The sequence below is a fragment of the Mytilus californianus genome, unplaced genomic scaffold (genome assembly GCF_021869535.1).
Source record: "Mytilus californianus isolate M0D057914Y unplaced genomic scaffold, xbMytCali1.0.p SCAF_7, whole genome shotgun sequence".
Taxonomy (NCBI): Eukaryota; Metazoa; Mollusca; class Bivalvia; order Mytilida; family Mytilidae; genus Mytilus; species Mytilus californianus.
In genome coordinates, this window is record NW_026262723.1 from 102,654,805 (window position 1) to 102,672,967 (window position 18,163).

General features: G+C 32.1%; 1 protein-coding gene across 2 annotated transcripts in view; it reads right to left on the reverse strand.

Moving 5' to 3' along the window:
* The window catches only part of LOC127708607 (calcium-dependent protein kinase C-like), a 142,869-nt gene that overhangs the window by 80,786 nt on the left and 43,920 nt on the right, over positions 1 to 18,163 (reverse strand). For both annotated transcript variants that reach the window (XM_052213630.1, XM_052213631.1), the window contains exon 4: positions 9,845 to 9,953. In XM_052213630.1, coding sequence (XP_052069590.1) covers positions 9,845 to 9,953 — 109 coding nt within the window. The remainder of the gene's footprint in view (positions 1 to 9,844; positions 9,954 to 18,163) is intronic.

Genomic DNA, 18,163 nt, shown 5'->3' on the forward strand with positions numbered 1-18,163 from the left:
ATCTAAATACATGGTTAGATTCAGCATATCAAAGAACATCATATATTCAATTTTTGTTGAAATCATACAAAGTTTAATTTTGGACCCCAATTTGGACCAACTTGAAAACTGGGCCCATAATCAAAAATCTAAATACATGTTTAGATTCAGCATATCAAAGAACCCCATATATTCAATTTTTGTTGAAATCAAACAAAGTTTAAATACTGGACCCTATCTTGGACCAACTTGAAAACTGGGCCCATAATCAAAAATCTAAACACATGTTTAGATTCAGCAAATCAAAGAACCCCAAGAATTCAATTTTTGTTAAAATCAAACTAAGTTTAATTTTGGACCCTTTGGACCTCAATGTAGACCAATTTAAAAAACAGGACCCAAAATTAAGAACCTAAATACACGGTTAGATTTGGAATATCAAAGAACCCCAATAATTCAATTTTAGATGAAATCAAACAAAGTTTAATTTTGGACCCTTTTGACCTCAATATGAATTAACCAATTAGATAACGGGGTCCACAAATAAAAAATCTAAATACATGGTTAGATTCAGCATATCAAAGAACCCCATATATTCAATTTTTGTTGAAATCAAACAAAGTTTAATTTTGGACCCCAATTTGGACCAACTTGAAAACTGGGCCAAAAATCAAAAATCTAAATACATGTTTAGATTCAGCATATCAAAGAACCTCATATATTCAATTTTTGCTAAAATCAAACAAAGTTTAATTTTGGACCCTTTGGACATTAATGTAGACCAATTTGAAAACTGGACCCAAAATTAAAATTCTAAATACACTGTTAGATTCGGCATAACAAATAAATAAATGTGATCAAAGATTTTACAAATCTAATGCGCCATACTGTGCAATTAAAGATTACTTCTTGAAATTTTTCAATATTTGAAATTTGAAAAAAAAGTAATATTTGAAGAATAATTCTTTTTAATTTCTGAAATCTGAAATGAGAAAAAATTGGCCCCCCACAATTTCTTTTTATCCCCCCCCCCTTTTTCCCCCAAAAAAATTCTTTCCCTCAAGATATGGTCATAATCTCAATTCAAATTTCCAATTTAAATTTACCATAGTGCTAACTTAATCTATTTTATAATAGAATTAATAAAAATATAGTGTCAAATCTTTCATATGGATTTTTTTGTAAAAAAAAAAGATGAAAACATTTGCAGATATTTTTACTGGTCTTCCTTTATAAATATGCATTTCTTTAAACATAATTTAAAAGCAGAGTAAGGGAAGTAACCAAAACGTTGTATTTGGATTACCTCCCTTACACTGTTTTAGATTATCTTTATTGTTCATTAACCATTACTTTATACATAATTTAAAAGCAGTGTAAGGGAGATAATTTCAATGATGTATTTGATTTATCTCCCTTACACTGCTTTAAATTATGTTTTGTACTAAAGTATTTGTCCATTAACCAGGACAACCTTGTTTTTCCCCCTTTTTTGCCCCTAATTCCTAAACGGTTTGAGCCATAACCCCCCAAAGCAAATCCTAACCATCCCTTTGTGGTATGGAAACTTGTAGTATAATTTCAGAGAGATCCATACACCGTTCCACAGTTATTGTCTGGAAACTAGAAAATGCTCATTTTTGGCCCCTTTTTGGCCCCTAATTCCTTAACTGTTGGTACCATAACCCCCAAAATCAATCCCAACCTTCCTTTTGTGGTATTTAACCTTATGGTCAAATTTCAAAAAGATCCATTCACTTAAACTAAAGTTAGAGTGCGAAAACCAATATGTATTCGGACGACGACGCCGGACGACGACGACGCCGGACGACGACGACGACGACGCCAACGTCATACCAATATACGACCACAAAATTTTTTTGCGGTCGTATAAAAATTGGTACCTCATGAATAATAATGAATCCACAGTATCAGAAAACATGAAGAAGGTGTCTGTGTTGTATATCTGTATGTTGAACCCGTACTTTTCAGAACTGTTGTATTGCCTTATCCGTGATTGGTGTGATTATTACATGTTTCAGCCTCTTTTTGTGTTTGAATCCAAAGTAAAAGGATCATGATTTGAAAGCTATTTGTTTTATTCATATTATACTTGTCTTTAGTCCCCCAAACCTAAGTCAGATACATTACATCTGACAGGTTCAAAAATTGCTTACAGTCAGCCTAAACTCATCACCAACAAATGGATAACCAAATATGAAGTCATTCTGTTCAGAAATGTGTGACAGAAATACTTACTCCTAGAGTGGAAGTAAAAAAAAAAGGCACTCCACAGATATGATGGTAATACTTCAGAAAAATCAAGCACATGTTTTCCCTTCTAATGTCAATAAACGTTAAAAAAAAAAACCAATTAATTATCAAATAAGTGCAAACAAATGGATTCATTTTATTAATTAGATTAGTACATAACAATAAACTGTTAACACAGAGATATGTCTCGCCTTTTTCTTATTTTGATAGCAAATGTTGAAATTAAAATAGCAATACATTAACATGTATGTTATGCAAAATATTCAAAGTCAATAAACCATGACTGAGGAGGCGGGGCCAAATAATCTCCGTGGAAATGAGATGTACCAATGCTTATACAACTGCATACCAAATATCATTGACCTACCGCTAGTGGTTCCCCTCACAAACTAATTCAAAGCAAAAGTTTCAAAGTCAATAGAACATGACTGAGGGGGCGGGACACAAATAATTCCACAGAAATGAGATGTGCCAATGCTTATACAACTGTTTACCAAATATCATTGACCTACCACTAGTGGTTCCCCGTAAACTAACCTAATCTCAAACTAATACATTGTTCACCTCGCCACCGCTGGAAACAGCATAAGTATGTCTCGCTAATGTTAACTCTGTCAAGGCAAGACAAAACCAGGTGATTTAAAGGTATAAGCTCATGCAAAAAATGACATAGGTTATTGATATACTGGGTACTGGTAATTTTTATTCTAATTTGATGTATTTTGAAATGGTCAATTGTTAGATTCAAAGATGTTAATAAGTCATTTAAAAATCAACTTTAAGAGATATAGCCAATATTGCTGAACGTGGCGTTAAACATCAACAATCAATCATTCAAGCATGGAATCACTGTCAGTGGAAAATGGAGAAAACAATACAGACAGTTTTTTTTTTTAAATAAAAACTTGTATAGTGGATAATAAATCTAAGTATATTTTTTTAAACCTTTTTTTATATTTATATACATCATTAAGACTTGGATGTTTACATTTATAATCAATTTGATTGTGTATATATATAACTTGGTCAAATTATATTTCTTCTTAACTAGGGTTGACTTCATATTTATTTTGAAGATTACCAGTATCACCAATTCTAATACATAAAGACATAAGTCGACAGGTCTAGACATAATCACTGCCACTGGAGATTTCATTTTTTGTCAGAGTTTTCAATAGATAGATAAGGCATGGCAAACAGTTTCCATTCTCTTAAGTGAGTGTCAGTAAACTAGACATTACTGCAGATGACAGTCAGTTCTACCAGTATGATAAATTCTATAGATTTTCATGAGGGTCTGGATTGGGGTCCTTTATTACTTTATTGTTTAAATTTTTTACCATTTTTCTCAAATCTTTCTTTATTTTGACAATTATTCTCTATTCTTTATATGTTAGCACCCCATTAATCTTTATTCTTTATAATTTTTATAAAAATAAGGAGATGTGGTATGATTGCCAATGAGACACACTATCCACCAAAGTTCAAATGAAGTGGATGTAAGCAATTATAGGCAACCATATGGCCTTCAACAATGAGAAAAAACCCATACTGTAGAGTCAGCTATAAAAGGTCTCGACAACAAAACAATTTACGAAAAAAAAAATATGACAGACATGAACCAAGACAACCACCAAAACTTACAAATGTTTGTGGTCGTATAAAAATTAATGACAGAAAAAGACTATAAATTTCACAAAATCTTAATTTTCACCATGATGACATTAAATAAAATTGAATATCCTGCATTTATCATCCTTTATCCTAAAAAAAAATCAAATTCCAGAGAGTCCCTTTTTCTTAACTATTGAAAGCTATCATTAAGCATTTATCATAATATCACACAGTCTATTATACAATATACTCCTTTCGATTAAGGCCTCAGGGGTATATATAAAAAATGCAGCTACAGTGACAGTAAACTGACAACAATTGTCTGTTGTTTGAGTGCAGAATATATTACTGAATCCTCTTTCTGATATCATCATCAAATTAAATGAGATGTGTTTTCTTAATTTCTATAAATATAGCAATGCATATCACTGTAGATTTAAAGCTGATTGAGATTAGCATTTTGTTTTTAATCAACAACAAATTACTTATCATGTTTGCATGCAAGAGATACAGTGATTGTATTATCATGCTGTATTTCTATTAGATGTGATGATTAGGAATGATAGATGGAAAAACAAGTTTAATACTGTGAACATAATCTACTTACAATCCGAACATTATGATTTACCAAGTACAGATGGACCTATAAACTGAAACCTAAATCCAATATATACTATGATAAGTAATGTTCTTTTTTTCTAGAGGATAACCTCATTAGTCAAAGTTTAATTTTCCTTTAATGTTTCAATTCTTGTCTTCTAACAACTTATAAAAAAGTCAGTTTGATCCACATAGATTTTTTCTATGAATTTTCTTATTTCAGCCTAATTAGGGTTAAAAAAATTGTAATGGAAAAGCTTACTGTAATGACTGATTGACTAACTGATGGATGCTTGCCAAACAGAGGCAAATATTACAGTAACATGCGTAAGAATATACTACCTGGTTAGTATTTGATCGAAACACTGATAAAATTTTGAACATTCTAGCTTACATGGTATTAAGTCCATAGGAGTTCATGCCATCCTAGGTTTCTATATTGAACATTCTAGCTTACATGGTATTAAGTCCAGAGGAGTTCATGCCATCCTAGGTTTCTATATTGAACATTCTAGCTTACATGGTATTAAGTCCATAGGAGTTCATACCATCCTAGGTTTCTATATTGAAGATTCTAGCTTACATGGTATTAAGTCCATAGGAGTTCATGCCATCCTAGGTTTCTATATTGAAGATTCTTATTCCGAGTTTTAAGAACAATATTAGTATATTGGATCATCGTTCAAGCCAAGTTGTTAAAATTAGCACAATGAGTTATAGAAGATCATTTTACACAATACTACACACGTCCTAACGTTTAAATAAACTGTTGTCACAGATATATGTCTCGCCTTTTTGTAATTTTGATAATGCAAATGTTGAAATTAAAATAGCAATACTTTCACATGTAAGTTATGCAAATATTCAAAGTTGATGAACCATGACTGAAGGTACATGGCTGAACAATCTCCATGGAAATGAGATGTGCCAATGTTAATACAACTGCATACCAAATACCATTGACTTATCATAAGTCGTTCCCTTTAAACAAACCTAAACACAAACATTAACTTGTAAACTATGTAAAAGTTTCAAAGTCAATGAACCATGATGAGGGGGTGGGGCTTTATAATCTCCATGGAAATAAGACTTGCAAATGCCAATAAATTTGCATACCAAATATCATTGACTTAACATAAGCAGATCCAATCACAAACTAATACATATAAACTAAGCAAATGTTTCAGTCAATAGACCATGACTGAGGGGGCAGGGTCAAATATTCTCCATGGAAATGAGATGTGCTAATGCTTATACAACTGAATACCAATTAACATTTGCCTACCATTAATGGTTCCCCTTGAACTGACCTAATCACAAACTAATACATGTAAACTAAGCAAAATTTTCAAAGTCAATAGACCATGACTAAGGGGGTGGAGCCAAATAATCTCCATGGAAATGAGATATGCCAATGCTTATACAACTGCATACCAAATATCATTGACCTACCACTAGTGGTTTCCCATAAACTGACCTAATCACAAACTAATACATGTAAACTTAAAGCAAAAGTTTCAAAGTCAATAGACCATGACTGAGGGGGCAGGACCTAATAATCTCCATGGAAACGAGATGTGCCAATGCTTATACAACTGTATACCAAATATCATTGACCTACCACTTGTGGTTCACCATAAACTAGACCTAATCACAAACTTATACATTCTTGACGACGCAAGGCAAGACAAAAATAAACGACTCCCTGAAGTCAGGAACATTCTCACTTGTCCTTTTGTTTCTAATATTTTAGTATTGCTAACTGGTCTTTGTTAATCTCTGTTGATTTCATTCAAAGCTGGTCAATACTAAGATTGATTAAGTAGTTGATATATGATATGGACACTTGTCTATTATTGGGGACAATGTTCTTCTTTGCTGTCTCATCTAGGGCCATCCATTATTCATATTAAAGCTACAATGCAACTGATGGTCTCCAATCACACCAGCTAAAAATTCATTATTGCAACAAAAAAATTGCAGCTAGAAATGAAATGAAAACAATAGTGAACACAATATTCGTCCTTTTGTCACACTAGAAATGAAATGAAAACAATAGTGAACACAATATTCGTCCTTTTGTCACACTAGAAATGATTTGAAAACAATAGTGAACACAATATTCGTCCTTTTGTCACACTAGAAATGAAATGAAAACAATAGTGAACACAATATTCGTCCTTTTGTCACACTAGAAATGAAATGAAAACAATAGTGAACACAATATTCGTCCTTTTGTCACACTAGAAATGAAATGAAAACAATAGTGAACACAATATTCGTCCTTTTGTCACACTAGAAATGATTTGAAAACAATAGTGAACACAATATTCGTCCTTTTGTCACACTAGAAATGAAATGAAAACAATAGTGAACACAATATTCGTCCTTTTGTCACACTAGAAATGAAATGAAAACAATAGTGAACACAATATTCGTCCTTTTGTCACACTAGAAATGAAATGAAAACAATAGTGAACACAATATTCGTCCTTTTGTCACACTAGAAATGATTTGAAAACAATAGTGAACACAATACTTGCACTTTGCAATGCAAAATTACTTATACCAAGATAATAAGATTGAAAAAAATCAAGGAAGACTTTTTCCCTCAAATCCTAATTTGTATACTGTCAAACACAAAAATTTATAATAACATTATTCTGCATGTGCAATTATTTAATTTATATATTGCAGCCAAACTGTCTGGAAATCAATATGAATAATAAAAGGAGACATAGTATATTGGAGTTGACAGCAATCCCATGACACAAATAAAAAATTAATTTACAAGCCAACATTCAGTTTTTAACAATAGACAAGAGTCTATCAAATAGGTCCATACATAAAATGCCCAGAGTCTAAAAAAGTTGTGAATATAATAAACAGCAACTACCAATATCTGCCATCAACAACAATGTACGACTACCACTTACATGGTTCAAAACTTGGGACAGGCACAGGAATTCATATTGGGGTAAAAATAGTGTTTTATTCATCTCTCTTAATAACAGTAACAGCATATGCTAAGGACAGGTTGGTATAATTATGTTGTTACTCCATGGTGTTTGAATAATTGAAATTTGATCAAGAAAAATGCTCCAAACGTTATATAATTGTCTTTATATCAAGAAATCGCTGAATTATTGAACAGAAATAAAATAACTGCAGGTCCCAATGACATAATAAATTTTGTAATGAGGAGCAATAACAAATAACCTCATCATTCATCAAATCTCTAATGAACATTAATGTTTTCAAAATGTGAGAAACTTCAAACCTTTTATAACTTTGGTAAACTACTGCGGACTCTTTAATTATAGACCTACACTACTACTGACATAATAGTGAAAATGGATCTTGTTATATCACATGTGATTAGTAAGATTTAATCAGTTGTATAACTGTGACATGGTATATACATGTTGGTGCAGATTAGTAGTATAACAAAGTGCACATGCTTGAAATGTCTCACCTGCTTTACTGATTATAATTGTATTTTATATTGAAAGTCTTTGAAAAGAATGGTGTAATACTTCAGGGATCAGATAAACTTAAAATTATCCATGAAAATGACATCAATGTTAGAGGTTGCACTTCTGTAGACATATACAATGCAATTTCCTATAGGAACTGACCTATTAAGGCTAAAACTGAGCCACTTTTTTACTACGAAGTTTCGTAAAAAAAATATATCCGGGAATGGAAGTTCATATGCACTACTGTTTTTGCAAAGGTCATAACATAGGGCTATTTTCAACATTTATATGCCTACAACTTCTAAGAGTTTAAACTTAAACTAAACTTCAGTACTACCCCTCCTACTTTGAGGTTTCATGAGAATTCAATTTAACCACTATCCACCTGTATTTACACTGGTAAAATTCCCAAGTTGTTTTGAGAAGAAACACGAAGATCATATCTGGGAACCAGTAGGTTAAACATAACAAAATATATATGAATATAAAGTATCTCCCCAAAAAGAGGTGTGGTTTATGAATCAGCTGTATTTACAAAGTGCAACTTAAACAATCCTGTCAGAAGGACATTTACACCTAAGAACAATGATTGTATCAGGTTACTTCATTTAGTATATAATGTAGTTCACTTATTACCTATAAAGTATCTGAGAAACTGACCTTATCACTAGGATTAAACCCATGAATGACGTCATTGTAAGGTGAACCCTGTCTGACAGACATGTATTTATATCTTGCAATAATTCTCATTTATAATATATATACCAAATACCCGGGACCAAATATAGTTGTCCAAAGACAACAACTGATTTAAAGATTTGTTACAAAAATCTGGAAATGTTGAAGTAAAGCCAAAGGAACCTCAAATGTTCACTTTCTATCAAAAAATATTTTATAAGTGACTGACTTATTGATAACAATAGCAAGATTCATTATTCTAAATAGAATGCTTGCTATCCAGAAGACTATGTCAACTGTGCAGCATATATGAAAACACACTGTTCCCATCCAAAGTAAAATGTTCAGGCTGGTTCACTCATTGTCATCTCTTTGTCTTTTGCAACGTCTGATTGTTTGTATTATCTGACAAAAAATGCGACAAAGTTTCATTGTGTGACAGACAACAAATGATAGGACAGAACTAAACCAGTGTGCTCCCAGAAAGGGGGGGGATTTGGTTGATTATTTAGGGAATCACTGAAGCATGACTGGAGGGGGCCTCCTCTTATGGCAGTCAGTAGGCCTCCCTTTATAAAAATTTCTGGATCCGCCACTGACCCCCCTCCTTCGAAGCAGGGGTATTACTATAGCACAAAGTGTATGATGAGTAATATTCAATTGAAATTTGCTGATTTGAGGGACTGAAAATGTAGGGATATTATCCCTGGCTTCTTATATCATGCAGTCCATAGTTCTATATATACATTTTGTATATACATGAAAACATTTGTATCACAATGACACTTCAATGCCTAATTAGTAAGAAATCTTAAATATGAACACTTAAAATGTAAGTTTCATCCAGAAGAAAAGAATACTCACAAATGGTTTGAAAACATATAATAATAAGAAACTCATACATTATTAAGTAAAAGGGTGGAACATGATAAAATGTAAAACAATTAAAACAAGAAAACCAACAACCTCATTTTATGACCTGCGACCTCATTTTATGTACTGCGGTACAAAACAATAAACAAAGAAATAAATATGATGGACAACGACCAAGGAAAACTACTGAATTATAGGCTCCTGTAATTCAAGTTTATTTCAATGGTTGAGATAAAATATGTGAGAAATGGGTATTAAATCAGGCATACTCATCCATATCTATTGGTTGAACTATCACAATTATTATGTATAAACTAATTGCTTTGTAATATTAGCGGGATACATACCTTCACATTTAAGTCCCTGGTGTAGAAGGCCATATAACAATGAACCACAATGATCACAAAATGTTGGACTGCCATAGCTGTGTACTTTAAATCGGTGTAAATTTGTTGCCTGCAACAATAGAAAAACAATGTAAAGTACAAAAACCTAACTATTACAATATATATACAGCTTGGCTTTTTTACATTTTGAAATATGTAGATATGTTTCCTGAAATTGCAGAACAATCAATTTCCAATATATTAAATAAGCTGTAGCACTGCTCATAAATATTGTCTTCCAGCTTCAGTTGGTAGGTGAATGAGGAAATTCATTTGAAGATATCATGCTGATAAAAAGATGCAGAATGGTGTTAAGTCACTATGATTCCCTGAACATTTTATTAAAATCCATCCTTGGGTTCAAGTACAGTGCACATGGTGGATGGAGGATACCTTACCCAAATAGGTGATATTTTTTTTCGACACTTAAAGTGAAAGAAATAAACAAGAATACTGGTTAATATATTTACCATGAGTAACCAAGAACAAACAATTTACTGCAAAAAAAATCTAACATTTATCAGATGGTAGGAGGTGATTAGAATCAAATTGTATTTTAATTTTGGCTTTGTTTATTAATGCCCTATTGCTTATACACTCAATTCTAGCAGTGATTATCAGATTATTTTTATTCCTTGTATGGTTAATCTTGTCTCTTGACTTTTGAATAAAACACGAATAAGTTTCTTATTCAACCGTTATGAAATTAACCTGGTTGGTGTAGGCAAAGATCTAAATTTTCATAATTTTTTTTTTCATTTTCCCCCACATGACCATGTCTTCTTTCATTCATATTTATTTTTTGTTTTGTTTTTAAATTAAAAGGCAATTAGTTTTCTTTAAATTTTAGGCAATTTGTTTTTCAAACTCCACGACCTTCTTGATTGGCATAGTAAGGAAGATGCTTATTAACTTATAATTATTTTTGCTTTGCAATTTTCTAAATATTAATTAACAAAAAGAGAAGGTTCTATCAATATATTAGCATGTACGAACTTTCTAAAGCTCTTGAATTCCTTCGTAAAATTAATAAAACTGTCTTGATTAATTCAATTTGATACAGAAAACTGGGAAATATTGAGTAACAATAACCACAATAGGAATAATTTGCATGATGTCTGCCATCAAAATTCTCCATGGTATATACATATGGTGATTTATTCAATTATCAAACTTTTTTATCTAGACATAGCTTCTATACCAACTTCAGACTTTATTTGCTTCCAATATTGCTCATTGAATCACTACCTTCAAATCTCTCATGAACCTATCAACTTGAATATTTATCAAAATAAACACCCAGCCTATTTTTACTGCTTCTGATTGTGTTAAGCAACACATTGCAACATATCAGAGTACTTTACAACTTGTTAACTACTAGATCTCAAAAATATTTTCTGTTCTCTAGTCTCTAATGAAAAATACAGACATCTACCGTGGAATGAAACACATAAAACAGTGTCCGTTAGGACAAACATCTGATCAAATTGTACTTGTAAAACTGGTATAGGAAGGGTACTTTAAGATCATGAAGTGAATGTGTGGTAGACAAGTGCCTACAGATTGATTAAAGAAAAACAAAACAGGAAAATATATCTTTTAAATGTACTAAAACTAAAGTCGAGTTATAAGAAAACATAAACTGCATAAAATTATAGATATGCTTTGTCATTTTGGAAAATTAAGACTTTTTTCCCTGAAATAATTATGTAAGCTAGTCAATAGTATGTAAAAGTTGTACATAGAACAATTGTTCTTTTGTGAATTTCTCCTTTAACAAACAAATTCACAGTAACACCAATCTACATCTCACTGAAAGTTCAAGACAGTTCCAAGAACTCTTTTGAGTGGAATTCTATGCTAGAAGATAATAACACTACATAAGTGTTATCCTGTTCTTTTTTAATTAATTTACTCTAGTCCATTTAAGGGAAATTAAAAACTAAAAATAAAGTTAAATATTATAAATCTCTAGTAAAAACAATCCATGGACTTAAGTTTAGACTTCAGCGGCTCTTTTCACAAAAAATCTTAAGAGTAAAAATACTCGTAAGTCAAACACATTTCAGTATAACTTACGATTAAAATGATCAATTTTAATCGTAAGATTTTTTGTGAAAAGAGTCGCTGCTTCTTTTATTGATCCATTATAATTAGAGGAAAGGAAAAAGTTTGATAGACTAATAATTTGTGTTTCACCAATCATTCATGATGGACAGCCTGACCAATCATTCAGGATGGACAGTCAGACAGGACATGATCACACTTCACAAATAAAAAATATAATCTTTGTGTAATTAAACAGGCAGCTGAGAAAAGAAAGATTAATTTTACAGGTCCTTTGGAATTTGATTAGAAGAAGAAAAATTATTTTCTTTGTGCTACACTGATGTAAAATCAATATAGTGGTTTCTCAAGGGATGTCATGTGAAAAGCTTTTATCCTACCTAAACTCAATGATCACAAACCCTTACTTACAGACAGGTAAAAAGTGCAGAGTAATTTGCATTTTCTGTTACAATGATGTGAACTTTTGGCTTGCTTTGATTGTTTTTTAACAGCAGTTTTAAAAGTGGTCTTTGTTGCTTAAAAAAACTCAAAGTCAAACAATAGCATAACCATTTCAATTGAAAGATTTTTTAGTATATTTGCTATCAAAAGTAACAATCTTTCAGCTATAGCTTTCTTTAAAACAAAACAAAATCCATCTTTAATTGAAGTTATTTCTTTGTCTTTATGAGTTGAACTTGACAGTATAAAAAAACTTCAAAGGCCTGTACTTGAAGGTAAGTATACTAGTTGCTGTATATATAAAAAAATCCTTTTAATGTTTTGTACATAAAACAGGCCATTAGTTTTCATATGAATAGTGAATCATTTGTCATGTATACGGTAGCTTGCTATGCATAATGGGTTTTGCTCATTGTTGACAACAGTACAGTGACCAATAGTTGCTGAATGTCCCTTTGGTATCTTTTGCCTTCTCTTCTACATCATTTGGTCTCTGGTGGAGAGTTGTCTCATTGGCAATAATACTACATCTTCTTACCTACTTTATGTTGATCTGGGAAGAGGGTGGGGGTAGGTGTGTTTGGCAATATAACCACTGACTGATGCACGAGGAAGAGGGTGGGGGTAGGTGTGTTGAGCAATGTAACCACTGACTAATGCACAGGGAAGAGGGTGGGTGGTAGGTGTGTTGAGCAATGTAACCACTGACTGATGCACAAGGAAGAGGGTGGGGGTAGGTGTGTTGAGCAATGTAACCACTGACTAATGCACAGGGAAGAGGGTCGGGCAGGTGTGTTGAGCAATGTAACAACTGACTAATGCACAGGGAAGACGGTCGGGCAGGTGTGTTGGGCAATATAACCACTGACTAATGCACAGGGAAGAGGGTCGGTCAGGTGTGTTGAGCAATGTAACAACTGACTAATGCACAGGGAAGAGGGTCGGGCAGGTGTGTTGGGCAATATAACCACTGACTAATGCACAGGGAAGAGGGTGGGGGTAGGTGTGTTGGGCAATGTAACCACTGACTAATGCACAGGGAAGAGGGTCGGGCAGACGGTGTGCTGGGCAAGTAACCACTGACTTATTGTAGCAATAGGCTTGATCTATTCTGCAACAACTCATTGTTTGAGTACACTTCTGATAGACAAAGTAAATATAGACATGAGATATATGCAGCATGCCTATTTAATACATATTTATAATTGCTCTAAGTGAGGTTACCACCTGTATTTAAAACAAATAATAGCTAACATTAAATAAAATGAAAACTGATTTGGTGAGAAAATGTTAGCAGGCTTTGTAAATGTCCTCTAGATCTAATGACATTGGCCAGTTGAAGGGTGTGTACTGTCCTCGGTCATCCCAATGTCTGATAATGAGAATTCTAATCAGATGGCCCACACGGTTGATTTGTAATTTAAGCTGAACCTAAATATCAACTCCACAGAGTATATCAATAAACATATTGATTCATATAAGGTAAATAAAGACTATAACAACATATGTCCATTTTGTATTTTTTTGTTCACTCTCTCCTCTACCTTTACCCAAAATATTATCTTTATTTTTTTATGAAAAGAACTTCTTCACGAAGAACTTGGTTTTCTCCCAGAAGAAAATTCTTTCAATATATCCTATTCCTAATACACTAACATGTTCAAGCCTTAAATATGCATTTATTTGCTACTGGAGATTAAACACCCATCAAGCATGTCATCATTGCATTTAGGGTTCTGTATAAGTTAGTATTAAAAAGGCATTATTAAAGTCCATGGATTGGTTCATTTAAATGTTTTATTACAAGTCATATTTTATTTTATTTCACCATCTTGTTGATGAAGCAAATAAGATGTTGTGGTAAAATAATTTCACTCCAAGCACTTATATCTTAAATGTCAAGTGGAAGTATTTTAAGATCAGATATAATTTTAGATGCTTTGTGGAAAATTTAATATCATTTGCACTAAGTTGATTCAGAAAACTCAAATAGGCTTTCTAATTGCATTTAATCTTCTTTAAAGGTGATATGTTTTAATTTTCTAAATTCTGATACAGACAATTTAGATATTTATAGGACTCCCAAGGGTATGCAAATGCCATGTGTAGGAGGCAATACATATGTAAAATATATTACAATGTTATTGACAATGTTTTATAATGCCTTTAATGCATATTTGATGTGTTTGGTAAACAATACTTTGTTTCCCTTAGGTATCTTTTGAACTTGACAAACAACCAGGTATTATTTAATTTTGAAATATTTTATGAATGTTTGAATTTGGGTACTGACTCTGTCAACATTTTTAAAAGTTAGTTTTGTCAAATTAATTTTAGCTATGGAATGGGAAAAGAAAATCAGATGACATTTTGTAAAATGTGCAGAAAATTTATATTATTATACTTCAAGTTAAAATGCCAGATTTTGATTGGTTAATACGATGGAGACTATTTACTCTATCCCATGGCAAATACTCTATTACCCTTCACAGAGATGCTTGATCAAGTCTGCGCTTTAATCAATACGGATGATTATATTATGTACGAGAGACATCATAATTTATTACTTTGAATTTGAAATTTGATAGACAGTAATAACAGAACATTCTGTATAATAAATTAAATAACACATATCTGAGAGGGTGATAGAGCAGATTGTTACCTAAAGCATTTTTTTTTAACCATCATCAAAATAAAATCACTATTACAATATTATCAAAAATGTATTCTAACATATTCACTTATTATCTTATTCACCAAACAAATAAATTGCTATAATTCTTATGATATAATAGTCTTTCTTTAGGTATAGTATTATTACGGTAATATTATCAATATATAACAAAAGTGTAAAAATCCACAGACTGCAGAAAACCTAGAAACTATTTTCAGTGCATAGTTATAACTTGTACAGAATGTGACCATTGAATTAGATCAATCCAATCTGAAGCTGAACTTGTAAAAATATATTTTTCTGCTTATCTCAAACTAATAAAGAAAATTCACTTATATAATCATGAAAATTGGAGGTAAATTACTTGATTGAAATGAAGATCAAAATAAGATCAAAGTTGGACTACTGATAAAAAAAGACTGATATGGACATCTCAACATAATACCAGTTCTATTCACTAATTGGACCTAATATTATTGACACATGATCTAGATAGCCAGAATTGGTACAGGCACAACACATGATTTAGATAGCCAGAATTGGTACAGGCACAACACATGATCTAGATAGCCAGAATTGGTACAGGCACAACACATGATCTAAATAGCCAGAATTGGTGCAGGCACAACACATGATCTAGAATATTCTAGATAGCCAGACTTGGTACAGGCACAAAACATGATCTAGATAGCCAGACTTGGTACAGGCACAACACATGATCTAGAAAGCCAGACTTGGTTACAGGCACAACACATGATCTAGATAGCCAGTATTGGTACAGGCACAACACATAGTCTACCGGATAGCCAGACTTGGTACAGGCACAACACATGATCTAGATAGCTAGAATTGGTACAGGCACAACACATGATCTAGATAGCCAGTATTGGTACAGGCACAACATTTTATTTCCTCAATGTTGGAGGCCTCACTTTGAGATAGCGAACACAAATACAAGCACTATTCCTTTGCTTTTGGCTTTTTCAAGTGCTTATAGTAATTTTGTGTCATGAATTTGTACACTCAATCCTTACTAATCCATTAATTAAAGAAATACAAACCCTGTGTTATTTACTACAAGCTAAGCAGACAAGGTTTACAAAGAGCTCAGGGATGGGAATAAAGAATACTATAATTATTAGGTTCTTAGTATAAATCTACAAAGTACATTAAGTCTAGGTGAAATCAGCATTTCAATTTTAGCATGTGAACTCAATACCAAATATAGCCAGATAATAAAGTTAAGTCTATTTTAGAGGAAAAGGCTTAATATATAATGGATTGGCATTAACGAGAATTGTTGATGGAAAATGTTGAATTTTTACAATAGCCTTTTGCAGTAAAAATTTCAATATGGAAATGAAAAAGCAATAGAAATGCATTACATTAAAATGTATTCCAATCAATACTAATATATATATAACCACGGAAGTATTATATTACTTCCATGATAATAACACAGCATAAATCAATAGCTATACATCAATTTACTAGTTAATCACTTGCTAATGACATCTGAAAATTAAGTGACATTTCGGTAAATAGTGCACTTAACATTATACTTATATTTTTTTGCATGTTAAATCTCTGATACACCTTGTTATAAATCAAACAATAAAATAGCATCTAATGGTTAGGTGGTTACACCTCCGTATCAATAATTACTGTTATCTTAATATTCTAATCCATATATAAATCAATAACTTTATTACTTAAAATTGATTTATGTAAATATAAATGCAATTTTAATTACCGATAGTAATTTTTATTGCTACCAAAATATTTCCTAATGAAAAAAACTTCTAATTGATTATCATTGGTAGAAATATGAGCCTTTACCAATCAATAATTTTCAATGGTCTAGTAACATGACACAACATACAATATATTAACTGTGACAGTAAACAGGACAATGGTAAATTAGTACAAAGTTTTTCAGAGGTCTGAATTTATACAATAAACTCAGCTAGGAATAAGAAATTTTGCTCCACTGGTGCTATTCCCTTACATCTTTCTGATACAGAAAAGAAGTATCCAAAGTCACATGTAACAGATAAGATGTCTTCTAATATATGTATTCTAATATATGTATTCTAATATATGTTTATATACTGAATACATTGTATTCATTTTACTGTGGATTCTATTATTTTCATGGTTACCATTTTTTGTGGAGTGAGGAAAAATTGTATTTTCACAGACCTGCCAACTAACCCAATTTATGGGGGATATCCCCCATCAGATGGATGGATGGATGGCTGCTTAACGTCCAGCGGCAAATTGATATGCATATTCAGGACGAGAACATGTTAATATAATATGAATATTAACTCTGCTTTGTACTAGTCCGACACGTTGAGCGGGATTTTTAACGTGCTAGTTCACAAGGTAACAGTCAGCAGCAAGACATGTCACCTTACCTGGACACATTATTCTGACTCAGAGCCGACCAGTCTTTGCTCTTACTCCTTATAAATGCCGCATGCTTAGCGGAGAAGCAGCAAATACCAATTTTAAAGTCTTTGGTTTGAACCGTTCTGGGTTCGAACCAACGACCTCCCGCACTCGGGGCTAAAAGGCTACCACGAGACCACTGAGGCGGTCCCCCATCAGAGTTGTTGACCTTAATTTTGAATTTCTTTATTATATAAACTGAACACCTTAAAACAGGCATTCAAATGAGTTAAAGGAATATTTAAGCACATATATACTCATAATTCAAAGAATAGAGTAGAAGATTAAAAACACTTATGACAATATAAGAGGAGCAGTAGGACCTCTTGCTCTTAAAATCCCCCATAGAGATTTTGAAATGTTGGCAGGTATGATTTTGATATTTGATTTCGTAATTTTGATAATGTCTTCATATAAGACTTTAGAAAATAAGTACTTTGTTGAAACATTCAAATAAGTGGTTAACCTACACCCACGAAAATCAACAAAAATCAGTATCCAACAAATAATAATGAATCAACAGTGTATATACATGTACATATATTTTCATAAATCTAGTCTGGTACAGGTGACCTAAGTCATCAGAAAATAAATAAGTATATTTGTTAAAGAATCCATGATAGAAATGTAATTAGAAGTTG